Here is a 13372-nt window from a genome sequence, read left to right as displayed (position 1 = left end):
CGAGCATCAAAATTCAGGAGGTTCAGAGAACGCCCCTCAAAATCAATAAGAATAGGCCCACACCCCGTCACCTAATAGTAAAATTTACAAGTCTCAATGACAAAGAGAAAATCCTGAAAGCAGCCCGGGAAAAGAAGTCTGTAACATACAATGGTAAAAATATTAGATTGGCAGCTGACTTATCCACAGAGACCTGGCAGGCCAGAAAGAGCTGGCATGATATTTTCAGAGCACTAAACGAGAAAAACATGCAGCCAAGAATACTATATCCAGCTAGGCTATCATTGAAAATAGAAGGAGAGATTAAAAGCTTCCAGGACAAACAACAACTGAAAGAATTTGCAAATACCAAACCAGCTCTACAGGAAATATTGAAAGGGGTCCTCTAAGCAAAGAGAGAGCCTACAAGTGGTAGATCAGAAAGGAACAGAAACCATATACAGTAACAGTCACCTTACAGGCAATACAATGGCACTAAATTCATATCTCTCAATACTTACTCTGAATGTGAATGGGCTAAATGCCCCTGTCAAAAGACACAGGGTATCAGAATGGATAAAAAAACAAAACCCATCTATATGTTGCCTCCAAGAAACACATTTTAAGCCCGAAGACACCTCCAGATTTAAAGTGAGGGGGTGGAAAAGAATTTACCATGCTAATGGACATCAGAAGAAAGCAGGAGTGGCGATCCTTATATCAGATCAATTAGATTTTAAGCCAAAGACTATAATAAGAGATGAGGAAGGACACTATATCATACTCAAAGGGTCTGTCCAACAAGAAGATTTAACAATTTTAAATATCTATGCCCCTAATGTGGGAGCAGCCAACTATATAAACCAATTAATAACAAAATCAAAGAAACACATCAACAATAATACAATAATAGTAGGGGACTTTAACACTCCCCTCACTGAAATGGACAGGTCATCCAAGCAAAAGATCAGCAAGGAAATAAAGGCCTTAAACGACACACTTGACCAGATGGACATCACAGATATATTCAGAGCATTTCATCCCAAAGAAAAAGAATACACATTCTTCTCTAGTGCACATGGAACATTCTCCAGAATAGATCACATCCTCGGTCCTAAATCAGGACTCAACCGGTATCAAAAGATTGGGATCATTCCCTGCATATTTTCAGACCACAATGCTCTAAAGCTAGAACTCAACCACAAAAGGAAGTTTGGAAAGAACCCAAATACATGGAGACTAAACAGTATCCTTCTAAAGAATGAATGGGTCAACCGGGAAATTAAAGAAGAATTGAAAAAAGTCATGGAAACAAATGATAATGAAAATACAACGGTTCAAAATCTGTGGGACACAACAAAGGCAGTCCTGAGAGGAAAATATATAGCAGTACAAGCCTTTCTCAAGAAACAAGAAAGGTCTCAGGTACACAACCTAACCCTACACCTAAAGGAGCTGGAGAAAGAACAAGAAAGAAACCCTAAGCCCAGCAGGAGAAGAGAAATCATAAAGATCAGAGCAGAAATCAATGAAATAGAAACCAAAAAAACAATAGAACAAATCAACGAAACTAGGAGCTGGTTCTTTGAAAGAATTAATAAAATTGATAAACCCCTGGCCCGACTTATCAAAAAGAAAAGAGAAAGGACCCAAATAAATAAAATCATGAATGAAAGAGGAGAGATCACAACTAACACCAAAGAAATACAAACTATTATAAGAACATACTATGAGCAACTCTACGCCAATAAATTTGACAATCTGGAAGAAATGGATGCATTCCTAGAAACATATAAACTACCACAACTGAACCAGGAAGAAATAGAAAGCCTGAACAGACCCATAACCAGTAAGGAGATTGAAACAGTCATTAAAAATCTCCAAACAAACAAAAGCCCAGGGCCAGACGGCTTCCCGGGGGAATTCTACCAAACATTTAAAGAAGAACTAATTCCTATTCTCCTGAAACTGTTCCAAAAAATAGAAATGGAAGGAAAACTTCCAAACTCATTTTATGAAGCCAGCATCACCTTGATCCCAAAACCAGACAAGGATCCCACCAAAAAAGAGAGCTATAGACCGATATCCTTGATGAACACAGATGCGAAAATACTCAACAAAATACTAGCCAATAGGATTCAACAGTACATTAAAAAGATTATTCACCACGACCAAGTGGGATTTATTCCAGGGCTGCAAGGTTGGTTCAACATCCGCAAATCAGTCAATGTGATACAACACATCAATAAAAGAAAGAACAAGAACCATATGATACTCTCAATAGATGCTGAAAAAGCATTTGACAAAGTACAACATCCCTTCCTGATCAAAACTCTTCAAAGTGTAGGGATAGAGGGCACATACCTCAATATCATCAAAGCCATCTATGAAAAACCCACCGCAAATATCATTCTCAATGGAGAAAAACTGAAAGCTTTTCCGCTAAGGTCAGGAACACGGCAGGGATGTCCATTATCACCACTGCTATTCAACATCGTACTAGAGGTCCTAGCCTCAGCAATCAGACAACAAAAGGAAATTAAAGGCATCCAAATCGGCAAAGAAGAAGTCAAATTATCACTCTTCGCAGATGATATGATACTATATGTGGAAAACCCAAAAGACTCCACTCCAAAACTGCTAGAACTTATACAGGAATTCAGTAAAGTGTCAGGATATAAAATCAATGCACAGAAATCAGTTGCATTTCTCTACACCAACAGCAAGACAGAAGAAAGAGATATTAAGGAGTCAATCCCATTTACAATTGCATCCAAAACCATAAGATACCTAGGAATAAACCTAACCAAAGAGACACAGAATCTATACTCAGAAAACTATAAAGTACTCATGAAAGAAATTGAGGAAGACACAAAGAAATGGAAAAATATTCCATGCTCCTGGATTGGAAGAATAAATATTGTGAAAATGTCTATGCTACCTAAAGCAATCTACACATTTAATGCAATTCCTATCAAATTACCATCCATCTTTTTCAAAGAAATGGAACAAATAATGCTAAAATTTATATGGAACCAGAAAAGACCTCGAATAGCCAAAGGGATATTGAAAAAGAAAGCCAACGTTGGTGGCATCACAATTCCGGACTTCAAGCTCTATTACAAAGCTGTCATCATCAAGACAGCATGGTACTGGCACAAAAACAGACACATAGATCAATGGAACAGAATAGAGAGCCCAGAAGTAGACCCTCAAATCTATGGTCAACTAATCTTCGACAAAGCAGGAAAGAATGTCCAATGGAAAAAAGACAGCCTTTTCAATAAATGGTGCTGGGAAAATTGGACAGCCTCATGCAGAAAAATGAAATTGGACCATTTCCTTACACCACACACAAAAATAGACTCAAAATGGATGAAGGACCTCAATGTACGAAAGGAATCCATCAAAATCCTTGAGGAGAACACGGGCAGCAACCTCTTCGACCTCTGCCGCAGCAACATCTTCCTAGGAACAACGCAAAAGGCAAGGGAAGCAAGGGAAAAAATGAACTACTGGGATTTCATCAAGATCAAAAGCTTTTGCACAGCAAAGGAAACAGTTAACAAAATCAAAAGACAACTGACAGAATGGGAGAAGATATTTGCAAACGACATATCAGATAAAGGACTAGTGTCCAGAATCTATAAAGAACTTAGCAAACTCAACACCCAAAGAACAAATAATCCAATCAAGAAATGGGCAGAAGACATGAACAGACATTTCTGCAAAGAAGACATCCAGATGGCCAACAGACACATGAAAAAGTGCTCCATATCACTCGGCATCAGGGAAATACAAATCAAAACCACAATGAGATATCACCTCACACCAGTCAGAATGGCTAAAATCAACAAGTCAGGAAATGACAGATGCTGGCGAGGATGCGGAGAAAGGGGAACCCTCCTACACTGTTGGTGGGAATGCAAGCTGGTGCAGCCACTCTGGAAAACAGCATGGAGGTTCCTCAAAATGTTGAAAATAGAACTGCCCTATGACCCAGCAATTGCACTATTGGGTATTTACCCTAAAGATACAAATGTAGTGATCCAAAGGGGCACGTGCACCCGAATGTTTATAGCAGCAATGTCCACAATAGCCAAACTATGGAAAGAACCTAGATGTCCATCAACAGATGAATGGATCAAGAAGATGTGGTATATATACACAATGGAATACTATGCAGCCATCAAAAGAAATGAAATCTTGCCATTTGCAACAACATGGATGGAACTAGAGCGTATCATGCTTAGCGAAATAAGTCAAGCAGAGAAAGACAACTATCATATGATCTCCCTGATATGAGGAAGTGGTGATACAACATGGAGGCTTAAGTGGGTAGAAGAAGAATAAATGAAACAAGATGGGATTGGGAGGGAGACAAACCATAAGTGACTCTTAATCTCACAAAACAAACTGAGGGTTGCCGGGGGGAGGGGGTTTGGGAGAGGGGGTTGGGATTATGGACATTGGGGAGGGTATGTGATTTGGTGAGTGCTGTGAAGTGTGTAAACCTGGTGATTCACAGACCTGTACCCCTGGGGATAAAAATATATGTTTATAAAAATTTTAAAAAAAAATAAAAAAATTAAAAAAAAAAAAAAAAAAAAAAATGTTTTCTGAAGAGAGATTAAAAAAGAAAAATGCTTTTGGAATTAAAGTTTAAACAACTGAGAGCTAATTGTATCAATTTTATCTAAATGCCAAAGCTATTAATCAACATGTCATTTCACAGCATCAAATGTCATAATTTTACTTAAAAATTCAACCACCAAATAATACTTATTCAAGCTTTTAGTATTTAACCATAGGCTTATTCTCTTTAAGTTTTAAATATCCATAAAACTCATTTAAACACCACTTATTTGAATAAGTACATACAGCCATTTAAAAAAATAATATAATTTAGAAATCTGCATTTATAGAAGTATATTCTAATAGACATGATTAAACTACTGATTGATAGTTAAAAATCTTACCTAGAACATTTCTGCTTCAGAATAGGTCTTGGAGGAACCTTTTCCTTTATGACCTTGTGTTCGAACTTTAAACAAAACAAAGACATCTAAAATTTGTCTCATACTCTCATGACATAAAGCACAAAACCATAAATAACAGTTCAGAAGCACACACAGCCAATGTTCAATTTGATATAGAACAAGGATGATGTTCTGACCCAGACAAAAGCCCAGAAAAGTTTAGCAAAACAATTTACTGAAAAGAAGAACAAAAGAGTAAACATACTTTCGGAAGCTCAAAAAAAAAAAAAAAAAAAATATATATATATATATATATATATATATATATATATATATGAAGAGTAACCAGATCAAATAAACTGCAAATACCTTTAGAACAACCCACTCCTAATACTCCCATATAGTGAAGTGAAAGGTAATCCTTCAAAACATCCTCTCATCCTCTCCCCTCCCTAAGAACTCCACCCTCATTAATACCCAAAAATTTACTGAGGGTTAAGAAAACAAGATTATCAAAAAGAACAAAAACCATGAAACTAAAATGTAAAAGGTATCCTCTTTGAGGAAATGAAAGAATTTGAGAATCCTTCATTGCAAAGATACATTCTGACATCCTAGTATTTCTTATATTTTCTTAAATTAAGGAACACTTCTCCTAGATAACACAAGATCCAAACTGTACAATTACCAAATTTAAATCATATTTTAAAGTTATAAACATTTTGGTTAACAATTTGGTAATGTTTTCCTCTATTAGATTACTTACTTCACATTTAACTTGACCACCACTGCTGAAAATGATTATCTTAGAAATGATTCCTTCACAGTCAGGGGTAAGACAAATTCCTTGTAGAAAATCCTATTTGATTAAAAAAAAAAACAAGTGCTATATCTCAGAATAAATTTATATATGTACACAATTTTAACCATCAGGAACAGTCAAGATATGTCTAAAACCTCCTTTAGGGAAGCACTTAAAGTTCCCCTCCTTGTCTTCTGACTTTTAGAGCCTCCCTTGGAGAAGGAATATAGGACTGACCACGTGACTTGCTTTGGCCATTGTAGAGTGAACTGATATAATGTACCCTACATCCACGCAAAAGCTTTAAGAAACAGTGAATGGACTGGCCATTGTGCTTTACCCTCTCCTACAGGAACATGTTCTGGTCACTCGACCTCAATTCAGAAACAAAGAACACAGTTACACAGACAAGAGCTACTGGCCCACAGCTGCAGAACTCTAGGACGATTAATGTAATCGTTAAAAGAGATGACCTTTTCTTATTATAAATCAGTGCAAGGTGACTAATTTACCGGGACTATTTTAACTCACAGGAAAAGAGCACTAAGGGTGAATGTGTAACTAGAGACATTGAATTGATGTCAAAGACAAAGCAAAAGTGACTCAATGGCAACAATTATTTGGTTATATCATTGTATCTTTGGTTAACTATGTGAAAATGCATAAAATGTGAGAATTTATTTCTACCAAAGTTGAAAAATTCCTCTTGCTAAGAAACACCTAGCACAAGCACCTCACTCTTCTCTCCAACAAGAACAGGTGCTTACATGAAGCTAAGCAGTGTAGAAAATGGTCTTCTTAACTAATGATATACTGTATGCTGGCTAATCGAACACAATAATAAAAATAAATAAATAAGTAACATTAAAAAAAGAAAATAGTTTTCTTTTTTAAAGTCCATAGCTTATAGGAATCAGAAACAAATGAATGCAAATAAGATTACAAAATTGTGCCTTCTCTCAAAGTATATCTAGCTAATGGTAATCAACATTATCTTGCTAATTAAGAAAAACCACAATGAATAGTGGCAGTGCCAAATTTATTTCTTAGTACAAAGTATATCATCAAATTTGGTAGAAAGTAAAAAATGTGAGACCCTAATGCTACATCAGAACACTAACATCAGACATTTCAACTTTTATTTTTGTTAAGATTCCCCATATAAAAACTGGTTAAATATTTTATTAAAGGCCTCTATGGTTATTGCCCTTATCTCAGTATAAAATAAATACAAAAACTGATTTTGTACTTTTTCATTAAAGTTTCAATTTAAAACTTTTTAGTTATGGTTAGAAGGCACAGAAAAGAATTGATATTCACTAAAAACGTTTCCTAAAGAATCTCAGGGAAAAAAATTAACATAAATTAAGCATACTACAAAATCCAGACAAACTGTGAACTTACCTTGTCAATTTTATCATTAAAAGTTGTCGTTTTCAACTTCTTCCAACAGTTCATGTGAAATTCTATCTTACAGTACTGGCAGCAGCTAATTCGTATAAAACCCTAGAGGTTTAAAACAGTGATTAACACAATTTAAAATTGCCTATACATACACACACTCTTTCACAATCACAACACAGATACTAAGCAAAGAGAGAGCTGTCTGCATTCACCTGGCAAATATAACTAGATATCACATTCTTTCCTGGGTAAATAAAATCCTTCTAAACTCCTAAATCCCTAGTGCTAGAGATAGAGAACTTGACTGACATATTCCTATCCATAGCATACATTATCCTTTATAGTATCAAATGATTTACAAACATTATTCATCTGATCTACTAACCAGGGAGAGTAGGCAGTTCCTATCTTCTTGAATAAAGAAAGGCCCAGGAACTCAGTTAAGTGCCAGACCTGGATTCAGACTTAGGTTTCTAGAAGATAATTCAGTAGTCACAATAGCCTTTAGATTTCCTGGACTCAAATTTTACAAGAAATTAAAAACCAATCACAAGTAACAGTCTCAGGGTGCCTGGGTGGCTCAGTGGATTAAGCCTCTGCCTTCAGCTCAGGTCATCATCTCAGGGTCCTGGGACCAAGCCCCACATCAGGCTCAAGCCCCACATTAGGCTCTCTGCTTAGCAGGGAGCCTGCTTCCCACCCCCGTCTCTGCCTGCCACTCTGCCTACTAGTGATCTCTCTCTCTGTGTCAAATAAATTAACACAAACCTTAAAAAAAAAAAGAGAGAGAAATTAACAATCTCATTTTCTTTCCTGTGCTCTTAAGAAAGAGGCAAGTTATATGAACAGTGGCTAGAAAGGGGAAATAGAATTAACTAGACTGCCTTCTTAGGTTACTATCCCTGCACTCAGTGTTTACTTAGTGGCCCTGGGTCCCCAAATGAGATGATGCAGACCTACAGAAGTCCAGGGGATAGGGCAGAAGAGAGGACATGAAACTGCCAACAACAGAAAACTTCTCCAGTTACAGAATTTGTTCTGAATCCATTTTAAGGCACAATTCTGCAAGTTACTGTCCTACTGTACATTCATTATGTACCTTGAAGTCTGGATCAGTTATATATATCTGGATTTTGGAATATCCACGGCACTTCTGATAGCAACAAATGGCATCTGGCACTGGAGGGAACCTGCATTCTTCAATGAATTTCTCTAACAGCATCTAAAACAAAAATAAACAAAAACAATATTACAACACTAATTTGTCAATAAAAGTGTTTATGGTTTCAATAACTTCTTGCCGTCAAGACTTTCAGCATATGAATGACAAAATGTTTTTTACAGAAAAAAAAACTACATATAACTTTTAAAGTTTTTCTTTTTGAAGATTTTATTTATTTATTTGAGATGGACAGAGATAGTGAGAGAGCACAAGCCAGGGAGGAAAGGGAGCAGACTCCCTGCTGAGCAGGAAACCTGATGCAGGGCTCTATCCCAGGACCCTGGGATCAGGACCTGAGCCAAAGGCAGATGCTCAACTGACTGAGCCACCCAGGCACCCCTTAGCTTTTCTTTTTAGAAGGAGGTTGATATATGGGGCAACTGGGTGGTTCAACTGGTTAAGTGCCTGACTCTTGATTTTGGCTCAGATCATGATCTCAGGGTTGTGAGATCAAGCCCTGCATCAGGCTCAGTGCTGTCGCTCTAGTGCTGACTTTTTGTTCTTGAGAGTTCCTCTGTCTCCACCCCAATCTACTATAAAGAGAACATCCAGTGATTTTTTTTTTTTAAACAGTTTTGTTGAGATATAATTCACATATCACACAATCTACACATTTAAAATGCATATAGTTCAGTGGTCTTCAGTATACCCACAGAGTTGTTCAACAACGGCCTCAGTCTAAACTTAGACAGTTTTATCACCCAGCAAAAAATTCCATCTCCATTAGCAGTCCCTTCTCATTTCCCCCCAATCCCCAAACCCCTGACAACCACTAATCTACTTTGTCTCTAAATACAGATCTGCCTGTTCTGGAAATTTCAGGTAAATACAATCATACAACACATGCCCTTTTGTCTGGCTCCTTTTTACTTAGCAGGTTTTCAAGGTTCATCCATGCTGTAGTACTTACCAGTACATTACTTTTTATGGGCAAATAATATTCAGTTGTACGGATAGGCCACTGTGTGGTTTTATGAATGGCTTACGAATGGTTTTAACTACTCATCAGTTGACAGACACATGAGCTGTTTCCACTTTTTAATAGTGTTTTAATTTTGAAGTTGTTGCTATAAACATTCATGGACACATTTTTGTAAGAAAATGTATCTTCCTTTTTCTGTATCAAGTCTAGGAATGAACTGCTGGGTCATATGGTAACTCTGTCTTTACTCTATTGAGGAGCTGCCAGACCATTGTACACGTCCACCAGCAACATATGGGGGTTCTGATACAGAGACATATCCAGAGATATGTATTAACACTTTTGTCTGCCTTCTGGATTAGCCATCCCAGTATGTGAAGATGTAACCCATTAAGGTTTTAATTTGCATTTCTCTCATAGCTAATGTTGCTGAACATCTTTCACAGGTTTATTGGCTACTTGCAGAAATTCTTGACAGATACAGGTCTATCCAGATCCTTTGGCTACTTTTTCATGTATGTTTTTATTTTTTTAATTCCAATGTAACAGCTACTTTTAATTAAATTGTCTAAAACTATCGAGTTTTAAGAGTTGACTCCTGTGGTTATTTTAAAAAGCTTTTGCCAAAAGCAATTTCTGTATACATGCCAGCGTTTCCCACAGGTAAAGGCTTAGTCAATCCACACACAATTTAGTCTTTCCAGAACTAGCAAAGCATCCTAGGTCTCTGGATATGAGAACAGATTTATATTTTCCAAGTCCTCAAGTGCAATCTTAATAATTATAGTCGTGGGGCGCCTGGGTGGCTCAGTGGGTTAAACCGCTGCCTTCGGCTCAGGTCATGATCTCAGGGTCCTGGAATCGAGCCCCGCATCGGCCTCTCTGCTCAGCAGGGGGCCTGCTTCCCTTCCTCTCTCTCTGCCTGCCTCTCTGCCTACTTGTGATCTCTCTCTGTCAAATAAATAAATAAAATCTTTAAAAAAAAAAAAAGGATAATAAAATAAATAATAATTATAGTCGCTAAGATGAAACAACAATGCTATACCTTTAAGTATAATCAGTAAGTCACGCTACTTAATAATGAATACCCTAGTTCAGAATGCCTAGATTCAAGTCCCACCTCCACTCTTCCTAGCTGTTTAATTTTGAGCTCACCACTTAACATCCCTAACATCCTTAATATTCGTCTTCAGTAAAATGAGAATAATCATAGTACTCACCTTGTAGGATTGCTATAAAGACTTAAAGGTATGATAAACGGAACCTGTGTGACTGGCACACAGGAAATATTTAACAAATGTTAGTGATTCTCAGTAGTCTTTAAAGGGGAAACACATGTGGGGATGCTGAGGACAGAGAGCCCCTACCTCTTTGTCTTCTGATACCTGAGTCAATCAGTGCAGATGGGCTTTTTAATTAGTAAGATCTCTGAATAAATAAATCGTTACCTTTATTTTCCCTGGCTGAGTCTCTTCAATAATCACATTACTTGTGGGCCAAGTTAACACTCCAGGAAGACGACAAATCAAGGTTCTTGCTTTCTCAAAATGATTGAGAGCTTCTAGAAATCTAAAGTCATAATTACGAAGAAAGAAGGTATTAAACCTGTAACAAAAATTTTCATTCCCCACAATAAAAGTTACAAGAAATTTCAAGTCTACTAATAAGAATACATTTGATAAATCACTGTTCAGAAATATTCAATGGAACCTAATTTTCTTTTAAAAAAAAAAAAAAGGCATGTTGACTCACTATACTGTACACCTGAATATAACATTGTATATTAACTAACTAGAATTAAAATAAACACTAAAAAATAAGAAGGCATTTATTCATTGTTTGCTATATAAGTAACATAAATTAAACAACAAATCTGCCTAGACACTGACGTTATTATGGTAGGTGCATACTAGTCCTTTTAAGGTTGTAATTTATTGGGAAACCTGGGGGGCTCAGTTGGTGAAGCATCTGCTTTCAACTCAGGTCATGATCCTAGGGTCCTGGGATTGAACCTCGCATTGAGCTCCTAGCTCAGGGGAGAGCCTGCTTTTTCCTCTCCCTCTGCAGCTTCCCCTTGCTTGTGCTTGCACTCTCTCTCTCTGTCAAATAAATAAAATCTTTAAAAAAAAAATGTTTACAACTAAAACAAAAAATTGAATGATTTGGTTGTTCGATTTTTATTTGTTTCATTTACTAAGCTAATTAGATTCCTATAGAGAAATGACAACCCTTCACATCAACTAATTAATCATAAATAAAATTTTTTTTTAAACTCAACTCTATTAGGATATCTATTTAGTAAAACCCACTCTCCTGAAAAAAAATCTAAAGAGATTGTATATGCTGGACATATTTCTTCAACCATAAAGCAGTAAAGTATTTTAATAAAACAAATGTGTATGCAAATTGTTTTAACTACATGAAATGTTTTAGTTCTGATTCGTGTTTTTAAAAAAATGTCAACAGATTCCCACAGTCCATTCAACAAAAGAACATTAACACATTAGATTATAAAGTTAACCAAGTCCTTATTATTCTCTCAGACTAGAGAAGAAAGGTTTCCTGCTTTCTCCAATCTTGAAATGACTTTCCAATTTAAGAACTTTTTTTGCCTATGGATAAGAAAAATTCACCTGCAGAAAAGCTAGACCATCGACCATAAGACAGCTAACAGCAGGACTTTACCAGAAACTGCACATTACGACAGCAATAACCAACGTATGAGACACTGAACCCCAATCTTATTTTGAAATTAAAATGTAAATGCTTTTCAAAATGGCAAAGACTTCTTCATAATTCCCATGATGTTACACACTTATGATATATTCCCAGATCTTATGAATAATTACATGTGACTACTACATTAAAACCATATATCTTAAATAAGTTATGCAAACTTTGAAATTAGTTTCATTTGCTGTTACTATACAGATGATTGCTAAATCCTCACTAACCCTCCCTCTGCCTGATTCATATATAATTCAGTCTAGTCACACAGTAACTTCGGGAAGTAAAAGAACTTTCTTTAATCTCCAAACAAAAAGTCTATAAAGGAAGATCTAGGCACATTCTAAGACTGGGTTCCCAAGAGTCCCAGGGGTCTGATAAAATTTCCTTTAGGAGCACCTGGCTGTTTCAGTCAGAAAAGCATGTAACTCTTGATCTCAGGGTTGTGAGTTTGAGCCCCAGGATGGGTGCAGAGATTATTTAAAAACAAAAATCTTTTTAAAAATTTCCCTAAAAGGACAGATGAAAATTCAAGATTAAAAGCTATGAATGATATTGAATCAGTCAACAATTACTTCTGTATAAAGTAATCTAACACACCTACCAGGACACTGGATGTTAAGTACAGAAACAGGGAGATTCTTGGTTTTCTTTTTGTTATTGTTAATGATAGATTCATTGTGCCAAAAATACCAAACGCTTCACAAATCTGTGTGTCATCCTTGCACAGGAGCCATGCTAATCTCTGTATTATTCCAATTTTAGTCTATGTGCTGCCCAAGCAAGCAGTGAACAGAGGAGTTGTTTTTTTTTTTAAAGCTCAATGCATAATCATATCCCCAAAGGGTCATATAGCAATTTGGGAAGATAAGACATGAAACATTTGCAGAACAACTACATACTAAACTTCGAGTAGGGATTCCAACTGTGGAAGAATTTCTGAGAAGAGATTTTTATTTCTAACTCATTATGTCTTTGAACAGGTATCTATCTGTTCAAAGATACCATCTTCATACAGGTTTTTGGGAGAAACAGATATTTTGGTAACCAAAAAATTATACAATCAGACTTGTAAAGCATTAATTTATATCAATTCAGTCACTAATTATAAGTGACATATACTAACAGAAAAAAACCAAAATCCTTTGTGTCAAATCGTCTTGTTCCTGACTTTCTTATAAGATTCAAAATAAGGAAGCATTAGGAGCTGAACTGATTGGCCATACTTCAATAATTAGTATTGATATAGAAATGCTGGTCCTCCAAGCAAACATGATGATAACAGTTTACCACAGAGAAGATAACAATATAATCCCAGAAAAGGGACCTCCACATTA

The 13372-nt window shown here is 36.2% G+C and overlaps 1 protein-coding gene and 1 pseudogene across 1 annotated transcript in view; both read right to left on the bottom strand.

Annotated features, from left to right (window-relative positions):
- Positions 1 to 13372, bottom strand: part of TTC3 (tetratricopeptide repeat domain 3) — a 135865-nt gene that overhangs the window by 61321 nt on the left and 61172 nt on the right. The window contains exons 21-25 of the mRNA XM_059164710.1: positions 10757 to 10877; positions 8264 to 8386; positions 7165 to 7266; positions 5725 to 5817; positions 4959 to 5023 (exon numbers count right to left, since the gene is read on the bottom strand). Coding sequence (XP_059020693.1) covers positions 4959 to 5023; positions 5725 to 5817; positions 7165 to 7266; positions 8264 to 8386; positions 10757 to 10877 — 504 coding nt within the window. The remainder of the gene's footprint in view (positions 1 to 4958; positions 5024 to 5724; positions 5818 to 7164; positions 7267 to 8263; positions 8387 to 10756; positions 10878 to 13372) is intronic.
- Positions 12721 to 12820, bottom strand: LOC131826162 (U6 spliceosomal RNA; annotated as a pseudogene).

Source organism: Mustela lutreola, chromosome 2 (genome assembly GCF_030435805.1).
Source record: "Mustela lutreola isolate mMusLut2 chromosome 2, mMusLut2.pri, whole genome shotgun sequence".
Lineage (NCBI taxonomy): Eukaryota > Metazoa > Chordata > Mammalia > Carnivora > Mustelidae > Mustela > Mustela lutreola.
The sequence above is the reverse complement of the archived record's forward strand: the minus strand, read 5'-3'. Positions and strand labels throughout refer to the sequence as shown.